This window comes from Octopus sinensis, unplaced genomic scaffold (genome assembly GCF_006345805.1).
Source record: "Octopus sinensis unplaced genomic scaffold, ASM634580v1 Contig12483, whole genome shotgun sequence".
Taxonomy (NCBI): domain Eukaryota; kingdom Metazoa; phylum Mollusca; class Cephalopoda; order Octopoda; family Octopodidae; genus Octopus; species Octopus sinensis.
The window spans coordinates 73,959-101,047 of record NW_021832603.1 but is presented as its reverse complement, the minus strand read 5'-3'; the positions used below and the strand labels follow the sequence as shown (position 1 = coordinate 101,047).

General features: G+C 34.4%; 1 protein-coding gene across 1 annotated transcript; it reads left to right on the top strand.

The window, feature by feature from the left end:
• Positions 1-200: 200 nt before the first annotated feature.
• LOC115229343 (endothelin-converting enzyme 2-like) lies at positions 201-26,192 on the top strand. Its single transcript, XM_036499176.1, has 8 exons — positions 201-234; positions 8,602-8,649; positions 18,213-18,383; positions 22,469-22,552; positions 23,142-23,338; positions 24,767-24,889; positions 25,582-25,662; positions 26,121-26,192. Exons 2-8 carry the CDS (start codon positions 8,607-8,609, stop codon positions 26,190-26,192), a joined length of 771 nt encoding a protein of 256 aa, XP_036355069.1. The 5' UTR covers positions 201-234; positions 8,602-8,606.
• Positions 26,193-27,089: the final 897 nt, after the last annotated feature.

Below are 27,089 nucleotides of genomic sequence, written 5' to 3'. Positions count from 1 at the left end.
TGAGTGTCAAGCTTCGATCCCTTCATTTTCTCACTAAAGCCTTACATTTGCATCACAAATATATTGAAATATTTCCATCCCTTTCTAACTACATGCAATATTTTAACTATATGTCTTATTTGCAGGAAAGCGCGAAAAATTGTATTATTGGAACCGTGGTAATGGGCGGAATAATTTTATTGAGCGGAATAGTGGTGTTGGGCGTAAAATTACGTAATGCTAATCAAAGACAAGGTAAAGTATCCTCCTCCGTAATACGAACACCAACACATCACATTTATCGCATAAGAGCCTGCACCACCCCCACGTGTACCACACATAACATCATCATCATTTTCGCCATTCTTCTTCTCTATCTAGTTACCATCGTCCTTATAATCATCATCACTTCAATTATTTCTCTCTAGCTTTAAGTGGAAGCCAAATTTTATTCAAGTTACATATGTTATTAGAAAAAATACTTCCTATAAATTGAATCTTATGAAGAAAAATCAGTCGGTCAAACCTGGAATATATTTCTTCATAGTCTATCTCGATCAAAGCTCATCTTGGAATGGAATAACAAGAGAAAATATCTATAACTGAAACAAAGCAAACACGTATCTATCATACATAATCTACAACCACCAAGAAATAGGAGTCAAACTTCCTTGAAACGGCAGCTTATTCGTATGAAAATAAAGAACAGTAGTGTATAATGTTGTCCTAAATGCACTAATTGTAGAAGGATGGCATCATCAAGGTTACAATGTGCATTTAATTAGCTATAGATATTGATACCCTCCACGTTATTGTGTTACTTATCAGTGATGTAAATTCGCTAAACGTCTTTTTCTTTCATCCAATCTCTCAGACCATCAGGAATTTAAATCTTCTTCACTAGAAAGTTATGAGAGAATTTTATTATGAGGTTTTTCTTTTTTCTATCTAGTATTCATCTTGTATTTTGTCATGGCCAAACAAATAATCCATTCTACTATACTACAGACCTGAAATGTTGGGGAAGTGGATTAATGAATTACATCGATCCCAGCGTTTCACTGGTACGTAATTTGAAAATACGGAAAGGTTGAAAGGCAAAGTCGACCTCGCCAGAATTTAGAACGTAAAGACGGAGGAAATACCTCTAAGTAATTTGTCCGGCATGCTAACGATTTTGCCACCTCACCATCTTCCCTTTCAATCTAATTATCATTTCAAATTTTGGTACAAGGCCAGATATTTCGAATGAGTGGGTAAGCAATTTGTCTGAAGTGCTAACAATTCTACCAGCTTGCCGCCTTAGATGTTGATATATAAAAATGACATTCTATATCCAATACTTTTGCGAGGGCTTTTGATAGCAATCTAATACTATTATCAACATAGAAGGCATTTCTTCAACATGCTCAACATTTAGGGACCTTATACAATTCTTTCGAAGTGTAAGTACTATATACGGACCAAAATGGTTTAATATTCGCATCCATGTCATCTCACGCAAGAAAGAGAAGGAAAAATAATACACTTATTCTCTTTAGAAACAATTTGCTTAGACTTCAGGAATCATTCTATGTTAGCTGCATATATTATTTTGCAAGATCATTCGCATTAGTTTTATTGTAAGTCTATCGCTTCAGTGTATTTGCTTCAATTTAATTAGCATTTTGTTTTCGTTACCTAGTTTATTTACCTTATTCCGATGAATTATCCGCGTACCCTGTTTATTTTGTTACAATGTTACACAATGCATTTCACTTTCAATTTCATCATTCAAATTTCAAAAGGCTGCATATCGATCATCTACTGCAGTATATTGCTCTTACTATAAATCACTGTAAGTGATTCCAAAAGAGAATGCTGTGGACACGTAGACTGATTACGATGCAAAATTCATCTTCAAATTACACACCCAAAGCTTAATCACATCAGAATTGCATAAATACTCAATATGAGTCTCTCGACGTAAACCACATCTTTCTGCTACGGATTTGATGGGACACTCAAAATACTTATTTGGATTGATTTGTATATTAATCGAAATTGTAATTATCAGGAACCAAGAGAATGGCATTTCCTCTCTTTACATAATTCGAAATGTTCTCACTACCATCATCACCACTAAAATCATCAGTAATGAGACCATTACATGTATATATATATTATATTATATATATATATATATAGAATAAATATTAGGGAATAAATCCAAATTTACAAGGAAAAATCAGATTTAAGATTGAATCCAATTTTATAGTAAAATATTATATTATATGAAATTAGAGACAAAACCACTATTATGCAAATCAAACAAAGAAAGACTTAAGCCAATACATAAAATAATTTATATAAATTAAAATTTAACATATGAATAACCACTACGATCGTTTCGTGTCAGCACATCTTAGACATTCTTCAGGTGGTTTCAAAACCATACTCAATATTCAATAAACCGTTAAATATTAATATTCAATAATAAGAAATTTATTAATACATAAAAAACCATCTATATTCTAACTATAATAAAAGCATATCTAAATAACTAAAATAAAATATTATAATAAGTACTCCATAACATTTATTATATTTAAAATACTAGAACAAAGCCCATATAGGGAGGTATTTAATGTTAATAAATAATTATTATCTATCAATAAACTTATCATATAAGTAAAGTAACTTGTGTCTGCATTTTATTTTGCGCTCTTCACCTGTATTCAGTAAATTATCATACTTATAAAATAAAATTTCATTAAACTCATTAGAGCACAAATAACAAAACACAAGCATATCATAAAATTAATGAGAACCTTAGATATATAAATGTTATTAGTAATCACCCACATGCAATTAAAAATTCGTTGATTAATAAATAAGTAAAACGTATTTCAATACTTTCTTATGATACCGAGCGATTTTAATAAACATGCTCCTTATTTATAATGAGGGCCCTTAGAGAGGCATGTTATAATGGTAATATTAAATTTTATAATAAAATTAATGATAAAGATGTAAATAATAATTTTAGAGATTATTATATTAATAATAATTATAATTTTGTTAGTATTAGTGGTAAAAATATTAGCAATTATAAAAATAAAAATAATAAAGATAAAGATAAGAATGAAAAAAAAAAAAAAAATAATATAATAATAATAATAATATAGTAATAATAATAAATTAATATAATAAAAATATAATTAATAACATTAATAATTCTTTAACTGTTGTACATAGATTTAAAATGCTAATAGTAATAATTTTAAAATGATAAAGAAATATAATTACAACAATAATAATGACAGTTATAATAATAAGAAGGTAAATAAGAATAAAATTTGGTTAATAGTTCCTTATGGTGCTCAAGTTAAAACGAATATTATTAAAGAAATTTTAGATATTATTGAACTATTTATTCGAGATAATCGTAAATATAAAAACATTTTCTCTAGTAATAATATTGGCGTAGGTTATTCCACCACTAATAATGTAGGTAACATTATTTCTTAATTTAACAAATTTAAACTTGATAATTTTTATAAATATAAATTATTTAATAATAGTAATAAAGATAAGACACTTATTAACTGCACTGGACTTAGCAAGTACATTTAGAGACTTAAATCCTAAAATATTAATTATAATTTATCTTGGGAAATAATTTGTAAAACTAAATCATATACTATAGGAGCGAATTTTTGTTATTTGTGCTCTAATAAGTTTAAGGAAATTTGATTTTATAAGTATGATAATTTACTGAATACAGGTGAAGAGCGCAAAATAAAATGCAGACACAAGTTACTTTACTTATATAATAAGTTTCTTGATAGATAATAATTATTTATTAACATTAAATAGCTCCCTATATGGGCTTTGTTCTAGTATTTTAAATATACTAAATGTTATTACTCTTTTACTCTTTGTACTTGTTTCAGTCATTTGACTGTGGCCATGCTGGAGGAGCACCGCTATAGTCGAGCAAATCGACTCCGGACTTATCTTTGTAAGCCCAGTACTTATTCTATCGGTCTCTTTTGCCGAACCGCTAAGTGACGGGACGTAAAACACACCAGCATCGGTTGTCAAGCAATGCTAGGGGGACAAACACAGATACACAAACACACACACACATATATATACATATACGACGGGCGTCTTTCAGTTTCCGTCTACCAAATCACTCACAAGGCTTTGGTCAGCCCGAGGCTATAGTAGAAGGGACTTGCCAAGGTGCCATGTAGTGGGACTGAACCGGAAACCATGTGGATGGTATGCAAGCTACTTACCACACAGCCACTCCTACGACTGGAGTAGTTATGGAGTACTTATTATAATAATTTATTTTAGTTATTTAGATATGTTTTTATTATAGTTAGAATATAGATGGTTTTTATGTATAATAAATTTCTTATTATTTATATTGAATATATATTTAACGGTTTATTGAATATTGAGTATGGTTTTGAAACCACCTGAAGAATGTCTAAGATGTGCTGACACGAAACGATCGTTAGTGGTATTCATATGTTCAATTTTAATTTATATAAATTATTTTATGTATTGGCTTAAGCCTTTCTTTGTTGATTTGCATAATAGTGGTTTTATCTCTAATTTGATAATATATATATATATATATATATATATATATATAATATATATATATATATATATATATCTGTGAGATTGTATTGCGCAATGCTGTGCACGCAAGCTGTATCTATATATTCTGTGCATGTATCATATGTATCATGTATAAATTTTTACAGACGGGATGGAATCACCAACGGCGATACCAAAACATATTATAAATACCGGTAAGTATATGATGCTATTTATCGAGTGTACTTGATGTGGAATGAATACCATACTTATCTATTTACTGCACACTATTTTCTTATTTTCAATGCCATGACAATGTTCGAAATAAAAGTATTATGCAGTATATTTTGATATTACATTTTGAGGAATAACATATTAACCACTCAATATATTAAGCTTACTCGATGTGATCACTGTTACAAAATTGGCAACTGTGTTGGTGACATTTACTTGACACAAGACGGATTTGCGTTTTTGCAATTTGAATTAGTGAAGGTACCAGTAAAATATGTCAATACATCTGCAAGAACATAATGAAATTATTAGAAGTTTAAGATGTAAACCTGACGGTAAATTTTAAATATTTCTGGAAACTGAAAATGCACTTGTTATGAAAAAAAGGATAAAACCTTTTAACATGATCATGGAGATAAATGGTTTCATGCACCATCACAGATACAGATAGTATGAATCAATGCGAAACTATGTTGGGTCAGTATATATATGTGTGTGTGTGTGTGTGTGTGTGTGTGTGTGTGTGTGTGTGCATATGTATATGATATGATGGAACCTGATTTCTTATAGAAAATGCACAGCCTATTTATATATATTTATAAGAAAGAAGTTTGAAAACGCCACTATATTAGATAAATTTTAATTTTACATGTTTCAGTTCTTGAAAAAACGAACCTTATCAAAAAAATTTATTATAAAAAGTATAATGGAACAGTTCATAATCAGTACATACATTCAATAGAATGCATGCTATATACATTCAATAGAATCCATGTTCTTGAAAAGACGAACCCTATCAAATATATTATAAAGAGTTTAATAGAAAAAATCCATAGTCGTTTCTTACTGTTTTGTCGAGTGTAGTGGAGAAGTTCATTATAGTTTCTTGCTGGTATCAAAAGGAACCGCTTTATGTTACCTTGTGTTCCAATCGCCGTTGGTGATTCCATCCCGTCTGGTAAAATTATACAAATGATACATATTGTTATACACAAATATATAGATACAGCTTGCGTGCACAGCATTGCACAATACAACTCACAGATATAATATATATAATGTTATATATATATATAGATATATATATATATATATATATATATATATTATATCAAATTAGAGACAAAACCCCCACTTTATGCAAATCAAACAAAGAAAGGCTTAAGCCAATACATAAATAATTATATAAATTAAAATTGAACATATGAATAACCACTACGATCGTTTCGTGTCAGCACATCTAGACATTCTTCAGGTGGTTTCAAAACCATACCAATATTCAATAAACCGTTAAATATTAATATTCAATAATAAGAAATTTATTAATACATAAAAACCATCTATATTCTAACTATAATAAAAACATATCTAAATAACTAAAATAAATTATTTATAATAAGTACTCCATAACTACTCCAGTCGTAGGAGTGGCTGTGTGGTAAGTAGCTTGCATACCAACCACATGGTTCCGGGTTCAGTCCCACTACGTGGCACCTTGGGCAAGTGCCTTCTACTATGGCCTCGGGCTGACCAAAGCCTTGTGAGTGGATTTGGTAGACGGAAACTGAAAGAAGCCCGTCGTATATATGTATATATATATGTGAGTGTGTGTTTGTGTATCTGTGTTTGTCCCCCTAGCATTGCTTGACAACCGATTTTGGTGTGTTTACGTCCCCGTCACTTAGCGGTTCGGCAAAAGAGACCGATAGAATAAGTACTGGGCTTACAAAGAATAAGTCCCGGGGTCGATTTGCTCGACTATAGGCGGTGCTCCAGCATGGCCACAGTCAAATGACTGAAACAAGTAAAAGAGTAAAAGAGTAATAACATTTAGTATATTTAAAATACTAGAACAAAGCCCATATAGGGAGCTATTTAATGTTAATAAATAATTATTATCTATCAAGAAACTTATTATATAAGTAAAGTAACTTGTGTCTGCATTTTATTTTGCGCTCTTCACCTGTATTCAGTAAATTATCATACTTATAAAATCAAATTTTCCTTAACTTATTAGAGCACAAATAACAAAAATTCGCTCCTATAGTATATGATTTAGTTTTACAAATTATTTTCCCAAGATAATTATAATTAATATTTTAGGATTTAAGTCTCTAATGTACTTGCTAAGTCCAGTGGAGTTGATTAAGTTTTTATTTTAAAAGAATTCAAATGTTGTGCGATTCTTAATTTTATTTTAGAGGAAGTAGACCCTATATATATCGCTTTAGAGTTATTATTATTCTTAGAATTCTTATCACGTAATGTAACTATACATTTATACACTACATCATTAATATTACATTTATTATTTAAATTACATTTAGATTTATCTCTACATGTACAGTTAATAAGTGTCTTATCTTTATTATATTGATTAATAATTATTTTTATAAAAATTATCAAGTTTAAATTTGTTAAATGAAGAAATAATGTTACCTACATTATTAGTGGTGGAATAACCTACTCCAAAATTATTACTAGAGAAAATGTTTTTATATTTACGATTATCTCGAATAAATAGTTCAATAATATCTAAAATTTCTTTAATTATTCGTATTAACTTGAGCACCATAAGGAACTATTAACCAAATTTTATTCTTATTACCTTCTTATTATTATAACTGTCATTATTATTGTTGTAATTATATTTCTTTATCATATTAAAATTATTACTATTATCAGATTTAAATCTATGTACAACATTTAAAGAATTATTAATGTTATTAATTATATTTTTATTATTATTATTATTATTATTATTATTATTATTTTTATTTTTATTCTTATCTTTATTTTTATTATTTTTATTTTTATTCTTATCTTTATTTTTATTATTTTTATTTTTATAATTTCTAATATTTTTACCCCTAATACTAACAACATTTTAATTATTATTAATATAATTATCTCTAAATTTATTATTTATATATCTTTATCATTAATTTTATTATAAATTTAATATTACTATTATAACCTGCCTCTCTAAGTGCCTCATTATAATAAGGAGCATGTTTATTAAAAATCTCGGTATCATAAGAAAGTAATGAATACGTTTACTTATATTATTAATCAACGAATTTTTAATTGCATGTGGGTGATTACTATTAACCTTTATATATCTAAGGTTCTCAGAATTTTATGATATGCTTGTGTTTTGTTATTTGTGCTCTAATGAGTTTAATGAAATTTTATTTTATAAGTGATGATTTACTGAATACAGGTGAAGAGCGCAAATAAAATGCAGACACAAGTTACTTTACTTATATAATATTTATTGATAGATAAAATTACTTATTAACATTATATAGCTCCCTATATGGGCTTTGTTCTAGTATTTTAAAGATACTAAATGTTAGGAGTACTTATTATAATAATTTATTTTAGTTATTTAGATATGTTTTTTATTATAGTTAGAATATAGATGGTTTTTTATGTATTAATAAATTTCTTATTATTGAATATTAATATTTAACGGTTTATTGAATATTGAGTATGTTTTTTGAAACCACCTGAAGAATGTCTAAGATGTGCTGACACGAAACGATCGTAGTGGTTATTTATATGTTAAATTTTAATTTATATAAATTATTTTATGTATTGGCTTAAGCCTTTCTTTGTTTTGTTTGCATAATAGTGGTTTTATCTCTTATTTGATAATATATATAGATATATATATATTATATATATATATATATCTGTGAGATTGTATTGTGCAATGCTGTGCACGCAAACTGTATCTATATATTCTGTGCATAACAATATGTATCATTTGTATAATTTTTACAGACGGGATGGAATCACCAACGGCGATACCAAAACATATTATAAATACCGGTAAGTATATGATGCTATTTATCGAGTGTACTTGATGTGGAATGAATACCATACTTATCTATTTACTGCACACTATTTTCTTATTTTCAATGCCATGACAGTGTTCGAAATAAAAGTATTATGCAGTATATTTTGATATTACATTTTGAGGAATAACATATTAACCACTCAATATATTAAGCTTACTCGATGTGATCACTGTTGCAAAATTGGCAACTGTGTTTGTGACATTTACTTGACACAAGACGGATTTGCGTTTTTGCAATTTGAATTAGTGAAGGTACCAGTAAAATATGTCAATACGTCTGCAAGAACATAATGAAATTATTAGAAGTTTAAGATGTAAACCTGACGGTAAATTTTCAATATTTCTGGAAACTGAAAATGCAGTTGTTATGAAAAAAAAGGATAAAACCTTTTAACATGATCATGGAGATAAATGGTTTCATGCACCATCACAGATACAGATAGTGTGAATCAATGCGAAACTATGTTGGGTCAGTATATATATGTGTGTGTGTGTGTGTGTGTGCCCCTATGTATATGATATGATGGAACCTGATTTCTTATAGAAAATGCACAGCCTATTTATATATATTTGTAAAAAGGAAGTTTGAAAACGCCACTATATTAGATAAATTTTAATTTTACATGTTTCGGTTCTTGAAAAAACGAACCTTATCAAAAAAATGTATTATAAAAAGTATAATGGAACAGTTCATAATCGTTACATACATTCAATAGAATGCATGCTATATACATTCAATAGAATCCATGTTCTTGAAAAGACGAACCTTATCAAATATATTATAAAGAGTATAATAGAAAAAACCCATAGTCGTTTCTTACTGTTTTGTCGAGTGTAGTGGAGAAGTTCATTATAGATTTCTTGCTGGTATCAAAAGGAACCGCTTTAGTGTCACCTTGTGTTCCAATGGAAGCAACAGTAGTGATTCTTGGTCGTCGTCTGTTGGACGTAATTTTGGTAACCTTGGTGGTGGTTGGGGTTATATCAGCTAAGCTGTGGCTGTGACAGCAGCAGTAGCCGTAGTAAAGGGCTGTTGATTGTGGTAACAACAGTGGTCGGTTCTCTGGCACTGTTCACTGACGTCATATAATTCCAAACCAATCAAAACCAAGCTTCAACGAATATAAGGAAAAGACCCATAACTGTATCATGTTAGGAAACCAACCAAGCAGAACGACAAGCTTGACCACGGAAGAAAAACGTCATAAATTTTTTAACGAATTAAAATCAGATCTGACCCATAACTGTATCTTGTAAGGAAACCAACCAAGCAGGACATCAAGCTTGACCGCAGAGGTAAAACGTCATCAATTTTTTGACGAATCAAAATCAGATCTGCTCGCAGAGAAAAAGTATTTTTATAAATTCATCCTTCCCTAAGACATACCACTGCCAGCGGGAGTGACTGTTTAAGGATCTGAGAAATTGTAATTCCCCCCACCTCCACTATTTTAATTCTCTCACTGTATATATATATATATATATATTAAGGTATGTAGAAAAATACAACATGGACAAGAACGTATAACTCTTAGAAGACGATACAATAAACACGGACAGGACATTCGAACCCCTCAGTCTTCAGTCAAGAACCGGATCATCGTAGTAATTTCCGGCTGATTAATCTTGAGATTACTAGATCACGGCCAGCCTCCAAGAAAAACTAAGCAACGAGCATTAGAAAAACTAAGCTGGGAGCGTAGATTTCCTGGAAGAAGGATCGAATGCATACGGACACCAGGACAGCAAAAGGGACGAATATAAAAAAACAAAAAAATAATGGAATACAGAAACATGAAATACAGAAGCATTAACGGTGAAAACAACAACAAGTGTCTTACGACTGATAACAAGCAAACAAATTTTTTCTCTGGCGCAAGGAAAGGAGCCTTATCGGCGATGCCTATAGCGGCGGACGAAAAACAACGATGTTAACACGACGCTGGTCAGAAGCTGAAAGGCAGATTTCAGCCAGCAGTCACGTGACAGAGAAGAGAGAAAAGAAAAGAAAGAGAAGCAACGGAAGAGAGAGAGGAGGAGAGAGAGAGAGAGAGGGGAGAGAGAGAGAGGGAGAGAGAGAGAGGAGGGACAAACGCAAAAAAGAGGAGAGAAGAGAGAGAAAGAAGGAATCAGAGAGGAGAAGGGATGGGTGTCGAAGATTGACCTGTGAGGCAGAGCGAGACAAAGAATTAGGAGGGTAGTGGAAGATTAGACCAAAGAATCAGAGGAAGAGAAGAGAAAAAGAGGATGAGTAGAGAGAGAAGGGGACAGATCAAGTAAAAGTGAGTGAGAGAGAGAGAGACAAACAAAGAGTCGTACCAATTATTAAGAATATGTGCTCACATTAAAGTAAGAGGGTACGTGGCGCCTGGAATATATGTTAAGGTATGTAGAAAAATACAACATGGACAAGAACGTATAACTCTTAGAAGACGATACAATAAACACGGACAGGACATTCGAACCCCTCAGTCTTCAGTCAAGAACCGGATCATCGTAGTAATTTCGGCTGATTAATCTTGAGATTACTAGATCACGGCCCAGCCCTCCAAGAAAAACTAAGCAACGAGCATTAGAAAAACTAAGCTGGGAGCGTAGATTCCTGGAAGAAGGAAATCGAATGCATACGGACACCAGGACAGCAAAAGGGACGAATATAAAAAAACAAAAAAATAATGGAATACAGAAACATGAAATACAGAAGCATTAACGGTGAAAACAACAACAAGTGTCTTACGACTGATAACAAGCAAACAAATTTTTTCTCTGGCGCAAGGAAAGGAGCCTTATCGGCGATGCCTATAGCGGCGGACGAAAAACAACGATGTTAACACGACGCTGGTCAGAAGCTGAAAGGCAGATTTCGGCCAGCAGTCACGTGACAGAGAAGAGAGAAAAGAAAAGAAAGAGAGAAGCAACGGAAGAGAGAGAGGAGAGGAGAGAGAGAGAGGAGGGACAAACGCAACAAAGAGAGAGAAGAGAGAGAAAGAAGGAATCAGAGAGGAGAAGGGATGGGTGTCGAAGATTGACCTGTGAGTGCAGAGCGAGACAAAGAATTAGGAGGGTAGTGGAAGATTAGACCAAAGAATCATAGGAAAGAGAAGAGAAAAAGAGGATGAGTAGAGAGAGAAGGGGACAGATCAAGTAAAAGTGAGAGAGAGAGAGAGACAAACAATGAGTCGTACCAATTATTAAGAATATGTGCTCACATTAAAGTTAAGAGGGTACGTGGCGCCTGGAATATATGTTAAGGTATGTAGAAAAATACAACATGGACAAGAACGTATAACTCTTAGAAGACGATACAATAAACACGGACAGGACATTCGAACCCCTCAGTCTTCAGTCAAGAACCGGATCATCGTAGTAATTTCGGCTGATTAATCTTGAGATTACTAGATCACGGCCAGCCCTCCAAGAAAAACTAAGCAACGAGCATTAGAAAAACTAAGCTGGGAGCGTAGATTTCCTGGAAGAAGGATCGAATGCATACGGACACCAGGGCAGCAAAAGGGACGAATATAAAAAAACAAAAAAATAATGGAATACAGAAACATGAAATACAGAAGCATTAACGGTGAAAACAACAACAAGTGTCTTACGACTGATAACAAGCAAACAAATTTTTTTCTGGCGCAAGGAAAGGAGCCTTATCGGCGATGCCTATAGCGGGGACGAAAAACAACGATGTTAACACGACGCTGGTCAGAAGCTGAAGGCAGATTTCGGCCAGCAGTCACGTGACAGAGAAGAGAGAAAAGAAAAGAAAGAGAAGCAACGGAAGAGAGAGCGAGAGGGAGAGAGAGAGGAGGACAAACGCAACAAGAGAGAGAAGAGAGAGAAAGAAGGAATCAGCGAGGAGAAGGGATGGGTGTCGAAGATTGACTGTGAGTGCAGAGCGAGACCAGAATTAGGAGGGTAGTGGAAGATTAGACCAAAGAATCAGAGGAAAGAGAAGAGAAAAAGAGGATGAGTAGAGAGAGAAGGGGACAGATCAAGTAAAAGTGAGAGAGAGAGAGAGACAAACAAAGAGTCGTACCAATTATTAAGATATGTGCTCACATTAAAGTTAAGAGGGTACGTGGCACCTGGAATATATGTTAAGGTATGTAGAAAAATACAACATGACAAGAACGTATAACTCTTAGAAGACGATACAATAAACACGGACAGGACATTCGAACCCCTCAGTCTTCAGTCAAGAACCGGATCATCGTAGTGATTTCGGCTGATTAATCTTGAGATTACTAGATCACGGCCAGCCCTCATATTATATATATATATATATATATATATATATATATATTATATATATATATATATATATATATATAACGGGAAGCTTTATGAAAATAAACAAAAGACGAAGGCAGGTGGAGTACAAACAAACAATTGTATTTGTATGGCGCTCAGGATATAAATAAAACAAGTCTTTTACGACGTTTCGAGCCTACGCTCTTCAACAGAAAGATACACAGAAAATAAACACGGAGAGAAACAAGGAGAGAAAAAAATGCGTGCAGAAACTAGCGATTCAACATGGCGATCTGATTCCGGCAAGAAGTCAGAGATCAAATGTGAGACGCAAGAGCGAAAATAGGGGAGATAACAGGGTCAAATGACTTCGCTCTAACATAAGGGTGTGTGTGTGTGAGAGAGAGTATGTAGTGCGTATGAAAGGTCGGGACGTGTGTATGTATGTATGATGTGATGTGTATGTCGTATGGTGTAGTGTAGAGAGAGGAGATGAAATGGAGAGGGGAGGGGAGGAGGGAGGAGGGAGGAGATGAGGGGGATAGGGGAGGAGAGATGAGGGGGAGGGAAGAGGGCAGGGAGATTAGGGTGAGGGGGAGAGGGGGCGAAAGACGGGGAGAAGGAAAGAGGAGAGAGGAGGGAGGAGGGAGGAGAGGAAAGGTGAGAGTGAGGAGGGTGAAATGAGGGGGATGGGGAGAGGGGGAAGGAAAGAAGGAAGGGAGTGAGGGTGAGAGGAGATGAGATGAGGGGGAGGGGGAGAGGGGAGAAGGACAGGGAAGAGGAGGGAGGAGGGAGGAGGAGGGAGAGAGAGGGGAGGTCACGGACTCCAACAGAGTAGAATGATAGACAATTCGTTCAAGGCAAATTATGCACAACGCCTTGCGCCATTCAGAGACAAAAACAAAATACATGCAGCATCGGAATCAAATATGATATGGACATTAAAATAAGGTGGAATGAGCAACCACCAGAAAGAATGGAAAATTATTGGTCTCAGTGAAGGTGCATGAAACCATTATCTACATGGTTATATAGAAGAGATATCAAAGGTGAGCTCTGTATTACTGAGGCATTAAACATTATACAAACAACAGATAACAGCTTATACAATAGAGATGAAATATTTTCTTCCTGCATACACAAGCAATATTTTACACTCATATATTTCAAAGAAGAGCCTCTCTAAACGAGGGTAATACTAATAGGATAGCCCCTTTCCTAAACGTGAACACACATAGCACACAGACGCCATACAAATACAAGTAGAAGAACACCATGCCCTAAGCAAAAACAATGCAAAACAATTCAAACAACTTAACCAAAAAAATTTACCCATAAGAAAAATTCCAAGTGCGACAAACATCCAAAAGCTTCTATACTAGAGTAATGTCCCTTGATTCATGGAATCTTTGTTTTATTTACGCGAATTTACGAGACATCCCGTGAACGAAGCGAAGACTTTTCTCGTTAAATTGTTAAGAAACTAGGATATTTTCATACTTTTTAAATATGAAACCAGTGGTAGCCCGAAGTCACAAATACGGACACACGCACGCACACACAGACGCACACACACTTATATATATACACACGCACATACACATACACACACACATATATATATATACATATATACACGCCCAAACAGACATATATATACACACATTCATATACGAATATACGTACTTGCCTCTTTATCTCCCTCTATATATATTCATATTGTGTGTGTAAGTATGTGTGTGTGTGTGTGAGTGTGTGTGTGTATGTAAGTGCGCGCGCGTGTGTGTGTGTTGGTTGTTTAAATGAATTCATCCAACTAATTTAGCAACAGAAATGAGGACATTATAAATAATACTATTTAGTGGTAATCCACTTGTTTAATCACAGGAACTCATTTTTTGATAAATGTTTCCCATGTTTTTCAAGTATATTTTTCAAAGATTAAGTAAAATTCTCAGTAAATCATGTATTTGCTTCCATTGTTTGGATATTCACTTGAACATCTTTAGAAACAAGTAATATTGAATCAAATGATGAGTTACACTTTTTCAATAACTTTCTGACCACTTCATTCGTCTGTGAAATTCAGTAACGAAACCACTCATAATAAGTTACCATTCTTAGATGATCACTGACAACTATACAACTCCACATTAACAACGGCAATATATTACAAAAAATAGACAGCAATATTTCATCTTTTACTGTTTGTATCCTTTACACATCAGAGGGAACATTCCGTGTTGTATGGTAAGACTTATTTGTGCAATAGTAGCTGACCAGTAAATATGTCAAATTTGACTGAATGAAGATAAAAATTTCTTAACAAAATTGACTTAATAAATTTCTTAAGAAATTGACTTAATAAATAATAAATAATGAAAATTGTAAATAAGAAAAAACTGGATGAAAACGCTTTGGAAAAACATAAAGAAAATAATGCTCCATTTATCAATACACATAAAATAGGAGTGAGCATTATTTTCGAAATTTTAAACAAAATGAAAACTACAAGTACTTTTACAGAGCCAAATAGATTGAATCTAGTCGATGAAAGTCTTGTACGGAACAGCAAACGTCAACCAAGTTATCTGTTAAATGTATGCCAAAGGCAAATTCATATAAGATAATTCGGAGTTATCCGTGAAAATGTAAAGAATGTATCAACAACTTCAAATACCTGGACACTGCCTGACATATAAATTTTAAAATGTGAATTCTCTTTCTAAATAAGAGTTACATGACACAATGTAATATGCTGCATAATCTCAAGAAGTGATATACTGACGAACCCAAAATTTCACTTTCCTAACGCGCTTGGATATTTACACAACATATCAAACAAACAGAATTACCTAAAAATCTCTAAAAGTTATCTGGAAATATGCAGAAACAGTAAGTTAATTAGCTTTCCTTTCTAGAAGTGCCCAAGGGTTGATCCAGAATGGCGGTAGGCAATACAGCAACCTTTTATTAAAAAATACTTTCACCTAAAACGAATGTGTAAAAAATATATATAAGATTGCTAGAAATACTCATTAAAAATAAAATAGTTACTCTGAAAATCAACATAGTTTACAGTTGGATAATATTTTTGATAATGTTCTCATTACTGTTACTAAAATATATGGAAAAATTCACTTGCATCCACATCTTGCTTACAATAATTTCTACAAAAATTAAACGTGTAAAGATATATTTATAGGAAAAAGAATTTTATATAAAGAATTACTTTCCCAACCATAATACAACTTATTATGTTAATATTATTAGATCGGACGTCGAGCTCGCAGAAACGTTAGCACGACAGGCGAAATGCGTAGGCGTATTTCGTCTGCTGTTACGTTCTGAGTTCAAATTCCGCCGAAGTCGACTTTCTCTTTCGTCCTTTCGGGGTCGATTAAATAAGTACCAGTTACGCACTGGGGTTGATATAATCGACTTAATCTGGTTGTCTGACTTTGTTTGTCCTCTCTGTGTTTAGAACCTTGTGGGTAGTAAAGAAATAGGTATTTCGTCTGCCGTTACGTTCTGACTTCAAATTCCGCCGAGTTTAATTTTGCCCTTCATCCTTTCGGGGTCGATTAAATAAGTACCAGTTACGTACTGGGGTCGATATAATCGACTTAATCTGTTTGTCTGTCCTTGTATATCCTCTCTGTGTTTAGCCCCTTGTGGGTAGTAAAGAAATAGGTATTTCGTCTGCCGCTACGTTCTGAGTTCAAATTCCGCCGCAGTCGACTTTGCCTTTCATCCTTTCGGGGTCGATGAAAAAAGTACCAGGTACGCACTGGGGTTGATATAATCGCTTGCAAAATTATATATCACCGTAAATCTGTATGGCATTATATTAGGTATATAGGAGACATAGCATCCAGTTCAACAGAACATGTAGAGCAGCAATATGCCAAGAGACAAGTAGAAGAACGATTGTGTTTAGATATTTAGAAACACTTAACAAAATTCCATTCATATTAGGGTCATTGAAACGCTAGATTGTTACTGTTGATAAATATGGCATTTGTCTACGATCATAAGAGAAGTGATGAAATGAATGTATCGGAAATACACACATTCAATTATAGCATTTGAAATAACATATTTATTTGGTACAAATAAATGCAAAAATTTGTGACAAAATATTTCGAAAGAAAGTAATTAATATACAAATTTAAATCAAAAAGTTTATATTAGTAATCACTTATAATATGAAAAAAGCCGGGAAGCTGGTAGAATCGGTAGCACGCCGGGCAAAATGTTTAACGGCATTTTGTCTGACGCTACGTTCTGAGTTCAAATTCCGCCGAAGTCGACTTTGCCTTTCGTCCTTTCGGGGTCGATTAAATAAGTACCAGTTACGTTCTGGGGTCATATGTAATCGACCTAATCCGTCTGTCTGTCCTTGTTTTTTTCCTCTCTGTGTTTAACACCTTGCGGATAGTAAAGAAATAGGCATTTCGTCTGACTTTGATTTCTGAGGTCAAATTCCGCCGTGGTTGACTTTGACATTCATCCTTTCGGGGTCGATAAAATAAATACCAATTAATCACTGGGTTTAATGTCATAGACTTACCCGCGAACTTACTGGCCTTGTGCCAACATTTGAAACCGATTATACTAAGAACCTTTATTTTCTGTTTAGAAGTAAATTATCTAATACATTGTACTGTGAATCTAACATCCAGATCAGGATTATGAACTATAATCTTGGATAACATTCAGTAATAAGTGTGAGTTGGAATAGAAAAGAAAGCTATTTTACGGACGAAATCTTACAATTCTTAGAGTAATATAAATGTAAAATGAAGAAAAAAATCCACCTTATGTGACGGTAATATTCTTATATAGGAAGTATTCTTCTAAACTACGATAAGTACAATCTGAGGTTTCACTACATATTCGAGATGTCAATATCAGAAAGAGATAGTTAACACTGAATATAGCTTTTCTTCAAGAAGCATAAGTTCTGAAATTTTGAGGAGCATTCAAGACGATTTATCAACTTCAGCGGTAAACTAATGCTATCTACCCACGAAAGTGTGAAAGTTAAATAGCCTCATTCTGGATGTGTATCAGCCTACTTAGAATGTAACTAATTTAAGAGCCGAAACACGTAAATGATTGGTGTTTCTTCAGTGAATACCTGAACTTGATGAGCTGTTTTGAGAGTTTCTTACCATCACAAAATACATTAATATTCTCTCAGTTGCATTAACCATTCATGTGTTACTAATTCATTTTTTATAAAATACTTCTTTTGTAATTCCGTGAAATCTGGCAGTTTACCGTATATTGGGAAATATGGATGAGAAGAAGAAGCCGTGTGATGATTTCTGGTTACACTCTTGTGGCGGATATATTGAATCCCACCCTTATAAGGAAAGACAGGACTACAGAAGAGAAATGGGCGTGAAAGCAGAAATGCAGGATTCAACTGACGAAGAAGTTATTCGTATGTATTAATTTACATTATAAGTTAACAATAAAATTTGTGGCTACTGACTGGTGATAATGCATTATACGTTATTATTATTTCCTACGCTAGGCATAAGGCCCGAAATTTTGGGACAAAGGGCCAGTTGATTTTATCGATCTGAGGATGCAACTGGTACTTAATTTATTGACCCCGAAAGGATGAAAGGTAAGGTCGACCTCAGCGGAATTTGAACTCAGAACATGAGGACAGACGAAATAACGTTACGCGTTTCACCCGGGGTGCTAACATTTCTTATTTCTTCATTGCCCACAAGGGGCTAAACATACAGGGGACAAACAAGGACAGGGAAGGGGATTAAGGCGATTACATCGACTCCAGTGCGTAACTGGTACTTAATTCATCAACCTCGAAAGGATGAAAGGCAAATTCGACCTTGGCGGAATTTGAAATCAGTACGCAACGGCAGACGAAATGCTGATAAGCATTTCTCCCAGCGCGCTAACATTTCTGCCAGCTCGCCGCCTTGTACGTTATTATTATAACGGTTCTGTGTTCATTGAAAATATACAGTCGATGGATTTTTTCACCTCAGCTTGTCTATGTAATTATAAAATTTTCCATTAGCATCCAGGTCTAAATTTTATTCTACGTCAGGACAGAAATGATATATGAACTGATATACACAGAAGGAACCTTGTACTGAATGTGATCTGAAAGCTTGAATCCCAACAGCTATCCCAGTATACCCATGAGAATACTCTGAATACTCTGAATACGCTGTCAATTCCAGGCTTAGGACAATTAAAAGCATCATTGATAGTTTGTAAATTGTTTCTGAAATATCGGTATTAATTATATGAGAGTAGATATCTTTGTATTCTAAAAATGAGCATAGATTTTAGAAGTGAAGTAGTCCGCAGTGAATTTTGGTTTCATTAATTATCTATACAGTGATAGGTATTTGGTTATGTTTTTTTTTAAATCCTTTATACTATATTCTAAAATGTCTTTTCTGTAACAGATTACAAGATTTCACAGATAATTGATTGAAAAACATTTTATATCCTAGATATATTTCACAACATTCCGCATTTATGCAAATTTACAAGTTGAATTGTAGCTCTATTTCTCTTTCGCTAACATTGCACGCTTTTTCTTTTATGGTGATCACATCATATGAAGGTTCTTGTGGTCACCAGATTTATGTCGTGGTTTTGAAGAATCAAGATCGCGGTGACCATACATTCAGCACATTCTCTATACAGAAAATCGGAAACAGTATTTGGCAGTATTTCGTAAGTTGTATGAAGCTGCAACAATATATATTACGGTGAGCATTCTCTTACAAAATTGACTATATTTAGCTTTATACAAATAGATAATATATAAATGTAGTATTGAGGCAATAATTGCTCAGACTCCAACACGTTCTTTATCAAGCTTATTTAATGCAACCTACTAATATGGTTTCGCTTCTTCAATCACTTTCGAGATTTTCACTCTTTTGTCACACATTTTCCCTTTCCCTGTTTCCTCCACTGATCACCATTACAAGGTGGAACTTCTGAATGTGTCGGCAATACGAAATTACCTTTCATTTTATTCCCTGCTAGTATTTAGAATGAAATTTAGCCATGTAGATGTTCCTAATCTTGTAGGAATTTGGAAGTACTTCGGCATTTAATACACCCTTACATGACACAAATCAACCACAAAATAGAAACATATTGCAAAAACAAACAAAAATAACTAAAATAAACATTTCACTTCGATGCGCACCGACATCAATTTAGGAAAAGGAGAATTAATATTCAAAAGATTTTTTTTTTTTGATAACTAAAAATGAACTATTGTATTTGGGGAGAGTCATTTTCTTTTTGTGCCTTATTTTGTGCCTTACAATAATTTTAATCGTTGAAAATACACAATGCCATTTGTAGAAGCAGTATAAAACCTTGACAGAAATTATTGCTCTTATTTCTGTTAATATTATTAAAGAATGAACATTTGTATTAATAATTTCTTGAACCAGCAATTGAAGCTCATTCTTCAAATGCATTGAATTGTAATTTCAAGTTAAATAACTCTGCATCCTAAGCTTATTTTTGATTCTAGATAACTGCAGAAATTTTAAATAAATATAGCTTATAAATTAATTAATATTGATATGAATTAACTAATTAGTGTATTTAGCGACTTAGTTAGTTAGTTAGTTAATTTGGCTCAAAAGCAAATAGCAAGGCCATGTAGGGGGACAGGGAGTTAAGTACAGGGTGGTGTTCATGTAAAGAGTTCAGGCCACTTGAGGTCAAGGGAGGCTTTGAACAAAGCGGTCGTCGGCATCTTCACCATCTCGTCTGGCAGCTTGTTCCACGGATCCGCAACCCGGACGGAGAAAGCTCCTCTCCTTCGATTGAGATGAAATCGTCGCAGGTAGAGCTTTTCGGAATGTCCCCGCAGCCGACGCTCTGGAGCAGGAGTGAAGAACAGCTCTTTCGAGAGGTTACACTTTCCGCTTATGATGTTGTGGGCGAGAATGAGATCAACACGGCGGCGGCGTTTTTCAAGAGAATAAAGGTTGAGCGTCCTCAGCCTTTCTTCATAGGACAAATTTTTGAGACCATGAACCATGCGGGTAGCCAGCTTCTGGACTCTTTCGAGATGCTGTATGTCTTTGAGGAGATAAGGAGAAGAGGCTTGAATCCCGTACTCCAATATGGGTCTCACCAGCGTGACATAGAGTGGTAGGAATATGGCTGCTGTGAGCATTCCGAATGACCGTCGAATCAAGAACAGAATTCTGCGTGCTTTGTTGGCAGCATGGACGCACTGGGCCGAAGGCGAAAAGGAGGAATCCACCAAGATACCCAGGTCCTTTACCTGATCGGTCCTCTCCAGCAGCAGACGACCCGGCTCGAAATCAAGTTGAGTTGCAGGAGGAGAGCCAACAGGCAGATGACAGCACTTTGACACGTTCAGACACAGGTCCCATTCGTTAGACCACTTCCAAATTTGGTGGAGGCATCGACGAAGATCCTCTATATCACCGCGAGGAGCGACCAGTTTGATATCGTCGGCAAATAGAAGGGTGTGTTGCGTGAGGTCGACGGGCAAGTCATTTATGAAGACTAAGAACAATAAGGGCCCAAGCACTGAACCTTGAGGCACGCTACTGCTCGCACTGGAGACGTCGGACCGCGAACCATTAACTTGGACTTGGAAGGAGCGATCTGAGAGGAAGGCACCAACCCAACGTACAATATCCTGATGGAAACTATATGCTTGAAGCTTGACAAGTAATAGGCGGTGGTTTACCGAGTCAAAAGCTTTGGCAAAGTCCAATAAAACGATGTCAACAGCATCACTATCATCGAGGATGCGCGTCACTAATTCTTCCATTACCAGTAAGTTGGTCAAGCATGATCTCTTCGGCACGAAGCCGTGTTGGGAATCAGAGATAGAGACTGTGTTTTGGAGGTGGAGCATCATACTTTTCTTAAGGATGGTTTCGAACATCTTGCTGATTATTGATGTAAGGGAAACCGGTCGGTAGTTAAGCGGGTCTTCGCGGCTCCCTTTCTTGAAAATTGGGCAGATTATCGCTGTTCTCCAGTCCGCAGGTATAACATCCGTCGCCAATGACATATTGAATAGACGTGTTAAGGGCTCGCAGATGACCGGAGCCAACGCTTTGATAACCCGTGGGTGTATGCCGTCAGGGCCGTGACCCTTGTTGACATCGAGGCCTTGAATAACACGTTTGACTTCGTCCCGCGTGATGACCAATCTAGGCATTGGAGGTACCGATCTATCAAATGGAGGGGGTTCACGACCATCATCTTGTTTGAAAATAGTTGAAAAAGCCTCGGCAAATAATTAACTCTGTTGATAAGGGTCCTCAATCGATACGCCTGTATCACAAGTATTCACAAGTATATGTATTACTCCACATAATAAAATGGGATGCTTCTCTAGGTGTGGTCTGTATATTTCTCAATATGTACATACAGATAAATAAGTATATAAAATAAGCCATAAAACTTATCAAAGCCAGATTATATTGCCACTATGAGATACGATATTTTTGTTTTATCCAACAGGTTTACTTAAAGAAACAACAACGGAGTCCACCATCGAGCCAGTTAAGATGGTTAGAAAGTTCTACAGATCTTGTACGGACAAAGGTGTGTGCCTTTCACATACATGTGAAGATAAAATAATAATAAATATACATTATTTTACAATTGACGATATTTGTCCTCATCTTGTTTGTTGTTAACACAACGTTTCGGCTGATATACCCTGCAGCATTCATCAGGTGTCTTGGGGGAAATTTCGAATCTGGGTTCTCATTCCTAAGGTATTTTTCGATGTTATTATTATTATTATTATTTTTTTTTTAATATTCAAGCTCTTTAGGTTAGTAGCCTGTGCTCTTAACCACTACGCCATATGCCCATGGGCATTAAATATAAAACTGTATTATTAAATATAGACCTATATTATTAGATTTTGATTCTCACGAAGACATGATATATGCAAAATGGTATAAAGAAGTATCAACACCTAAATATAGCATCAACATTTATAAAATGTATATATACTTGGATATTTTGCTAGATTACGTTAATGTGTTTCCCGTCCTCGAAACTTAATTTGAGTTACGTTCATATTGATTCGAGAGAGACATTCAAATAAAAAATTTACGGAATTTTTATTTGTTATTTTGTAGAAGTAATGATTGTAAAAAATGATTTGTATATTCTATTTCAGTGACAATAGAGAAAACTATGAAAAGTTTTATGTACGGACTATCGGAGAAACTTGGAGGTGTCCCGATATTTACAGGAAATAAATATTCAAGTGACCACGCTACAACTTTGCGAACTCTTATTAGTGTGACTGGTGAACTGCCTTGGTTGCAATATTATATTTTGGACGACCCAAAGAGTAATCATACAATAATCAGAGTAAGTTACGTTGTTGTAATCAGTCAATGGTCTAATTTGGGGATTTTAATATGTGTGATTATTTGAAAATAATAATAATGCAAATATTAATATAATAATAATAATAATAATAATAATAATATAATAATAATAATAATAATAATAATAATAATAATAATAATATAATAATAATAATGATAGTAATGATAATTGTGAATTTTAGAACATTAATATCTTCAATGTTCTGTGAAAATATGAAACTATTACCCCCTCCTTTCTGTCCTTTCTTTTCTCCCAGAGTATTAAAAAATATAAACATTATTTCGTTGCAAAAACACTACAGTCTTTCTGATCGGATATACAAACGAGCATCTCTACAAAAATTAAAAAATTTAGTATCTACAAAGTAGTCGCGGAGGAGGCCAACGTACCTTGATATTTTGAACAGAAAAGGACACGTGTCTTCTGTCAGAAAATAAGCTAAGTGAGAGTGATTAGGAGGAAGGGTTACTTAACTGGATTAGAAATATCTCGGATTAGTGAGAGTCTGAGAGTGTCTGTGACTGGGCTACAAAGGATGGTCGGAATAGAAATCAGAGAGGTAGAATTTGAAAGCACGGCGAATGGTAGACAGGAAGAACAGGGGAGTGGCAATGGGGCTGTTCAGGATGAGGAACAGGAAAGCTATACAGTGAATCCTAATATTGTGGTGGGTGGACATGCAGGAGACATGAACCAACTAGATAATGAATAGCTTGAAATTCAAAGATGACTCCCCGAATTGATGAATGCTCCAGAAGAAAACAATCTCCAAGAATTTTTCTTTTCGATGTAGGTTTTTCGGGGGATTTTCTTTTCAATGTAGATTCAATTGCTTGAAGGTGAGAAATTCAAATACAAATCGTTTACTAATCTGGTACAGCTACACCTGGACGGATCGCGAAGCGTCTACCGAACGGTGAATGCGTCGTAATTATACATAGGTTGCTATAATAAGCTTGAACTACAAAGCCACAACGTTCACGTATCTAACACAAGATGGTTTCTGAAGATTACAGGTAGGATAATAGTTAACACAGGAAATGGAAACAGTAGGACTTTGCCCACCAAATGAGACCTGTTACGCCTCTCTACCTTCATTACAGTCTGCACAGTGCCCACTCCAAATGTGAAGGATATTTTTGCTCCAGCTTGTATATAAGCATCTCTTAACTTTCACTTGCCCCTCGTATCTAAGTCACAGTTAATTGATGAAGATAACTAAAAGTGTACTGGAATAAATGTCTATGTGTGTGTGTGTGTGTGTGTGTGTGTGTGTGTATGTCAGCGTATTTATGTGTGCGATTGTGATTGTGTGCGTGTTGTGTATGTAATCCAAATTTAATAATGCAAGAAGCACAATAATGTTCAAGACTAATTAACTTGACATTTTTAATACTTTTTCTTTAGTTGCGACTGAAATTGAATTGTAATGTATATATTTTATTGCGTACCATTACAACTATTGGTCTCATGTTTGGTTCTCCTGATCGAGTTGATAAAATTTTGAACTTCTGTCGTCAAACGTCACAAGTAAGTCAATTGTTTCATATGTTATTCATTTCCGCAGGCTTCATTATTGAGCGTGGTTATTTGTAATGTGTATTAATAATTGTCACAGTGGCATTGTCTTAGTTTGACGAATATCATTTCATTTTCGTATATATACATTATGTGTGTGTGTGTGTGTGTGGACGAAACATTTGTCTCGTGTTTTCCGCTAGGTTATGCGCTGTATTTCAGGGTTACGTCTACCTACAGTAAACCATCCGCCTTCTCCGGAATATTAGCACTCTGAACCCCTGTTAAGAAAATGTCTGGCAGCATCCTTCTGAAATGCTATGACAGCCACAGTTACTTTATACCCACGAAGGCAACTCTTCCATCCATAATCATTACCTTTATTCACTGTCCTGCTACATTTTCTTCTCTTTCCTAGGGCCACTTTAAAACAACTCTCTTTGTGCCAAGGGCTTCCGCATTCACGTTCTTTATATTATTACTGCTTTTTATGTTCTTTATAATTAAATATTCTATATTCTTTTCTCAACTATATAATTAATACGGCAGCTTCCACATTTGTACCATCCTTTCCGCTGTGTATTTATCACACTTCTGTTTACTACTACACATGACTTAATTTTGCTATAATCGTATAGATGATATATGACTGAATGTAAAATGAAAAAATTCTTCTAAACATTGATTAATATTTTTCTCTTCAGATGCAGGTCTTACCAATGGATGATAACTTTTTCAATGGTAAAATCTATAGGGAGAGTGACATCACTCAACATTTACCTAGTGTAAGTATTCAGCGATAATTTATAGTTCATATTTGCGTAAAGTATTATCGGCTTATTAAATTGTAGTTTAACATTACCGAGCAAATTGTGCATCGTCTGATATTTTAGATGACATTTTGTGTACAGTGTCATTAAATAAATTCAAACAATGCTTTGAAGATGAAATTTGTGGAGAAAATATATAAGTAGAATAAAGACAGTTTTAACCGAAATAAAGCTTTGGGAGGAAGAATATCTGCGGTAAAGAAATGTTTCTGGAATAAAATGCATGTAAACAAATTGTTAGGTATGGAGTTGAATTTCCGTAGATTAGGAGTTCCTTAGAATATATTGTAAAATGTATAATTCAATGAAAAATATCAAAATTCTTTCAAAACATCATTAAACCAATCACAAATTTCATGTATGTTCTCTTGAAGTTAAGCAATTAAGTCTCTTTAACTGTGGTGGTATTACAGCTTGATCTGGTGAGCCTCTTCAAATATATAGTGAATACTTCTTCCAAACCAGCAAGCAGTTTCTTGTTATAATTGATGACATGTCCGTGTTCAAAGATTCGACCATCTTGTTCTCGAAACAGATACGACGTAAGTAATATTACTATAGATTTTGTTTATATACGTTTTATAATTTACAGTATATTGTCATTGAAATAAAAAATAGGCGCAGGAGTGGCTATGTGGTGAAAAGCTCCCTTCCCAACCACATGGTTCCGGGTTCAGTCGCACTGCGTGGCACTTTGGGCTGGTGGATTCTACTATAGCCTCAACCCAACCAAATCTTTGTGAGTGAATTTGGTAGATGGGAAAAGAATGAAGCCTGTAAATATATATATATATATATATAATATATATATATATTATATATATATATATATATATATATATATATATATATATATATATAGCAATAATAATTCTCTAAATGAGATATAGACAGTGACTGCTCCATAATATAAGGGACATTAGCCAACTGAATATGGCTAGGGACAGGGCAGGGTGGTGGGGGTGTCACTGTTGCATTTAGCCCCAGGCGAACATCAACGTCACCAGAGAGGCCGACGCCATCACGGCGTTTTCTATCTTGCAAAGGGAGATCATTCCCCAAGAAGCGGATGCCACACACGGACCTAGGTTTCAAGGTGTATTGCCTATTATCAACGTGTGGTAGGTACCGCTTCTCGACGAACGACTCACCGTGCAAGATATATATAAAGATTTTCAAGTAAATACATTTACTGATTACGAAAATCTGTTCGACAGCAATAATAATTCTCTAAATGATATATAACCACACGTTGATAATAGGCAATACACCTTGAAACCTAGGTCCGTGTGTGGCATCCGCTTCTTGGGGAATGAGCTCCCTTGCAAGATAGAGGACGCCGTGATGGCGTCGGCCTATCTGGTGACGTTGATGTTCGCCTA

Coding starts and splice junctions, on each gene's coding strand:
- LOC115229343 (XM_036499176.1), top strand. CDS start 8,607: ATGGAATCACCAACGGCGATACCAAAACATATTATAAATACCG. Junction 8,650..18,212: donor AAAACATATTATAAATACCG/GTAAGTATATGA, acceptor GAAATCTGGCAG/TTTACCGTATATTGGGAAAT. Junction 22,553..23,141: donor CAGATCTTGTACGGACAAAG/GTGTGTGCCTTT, acceptor ATTCTATTTCAG/TGACAATAGAGAAAACTATG.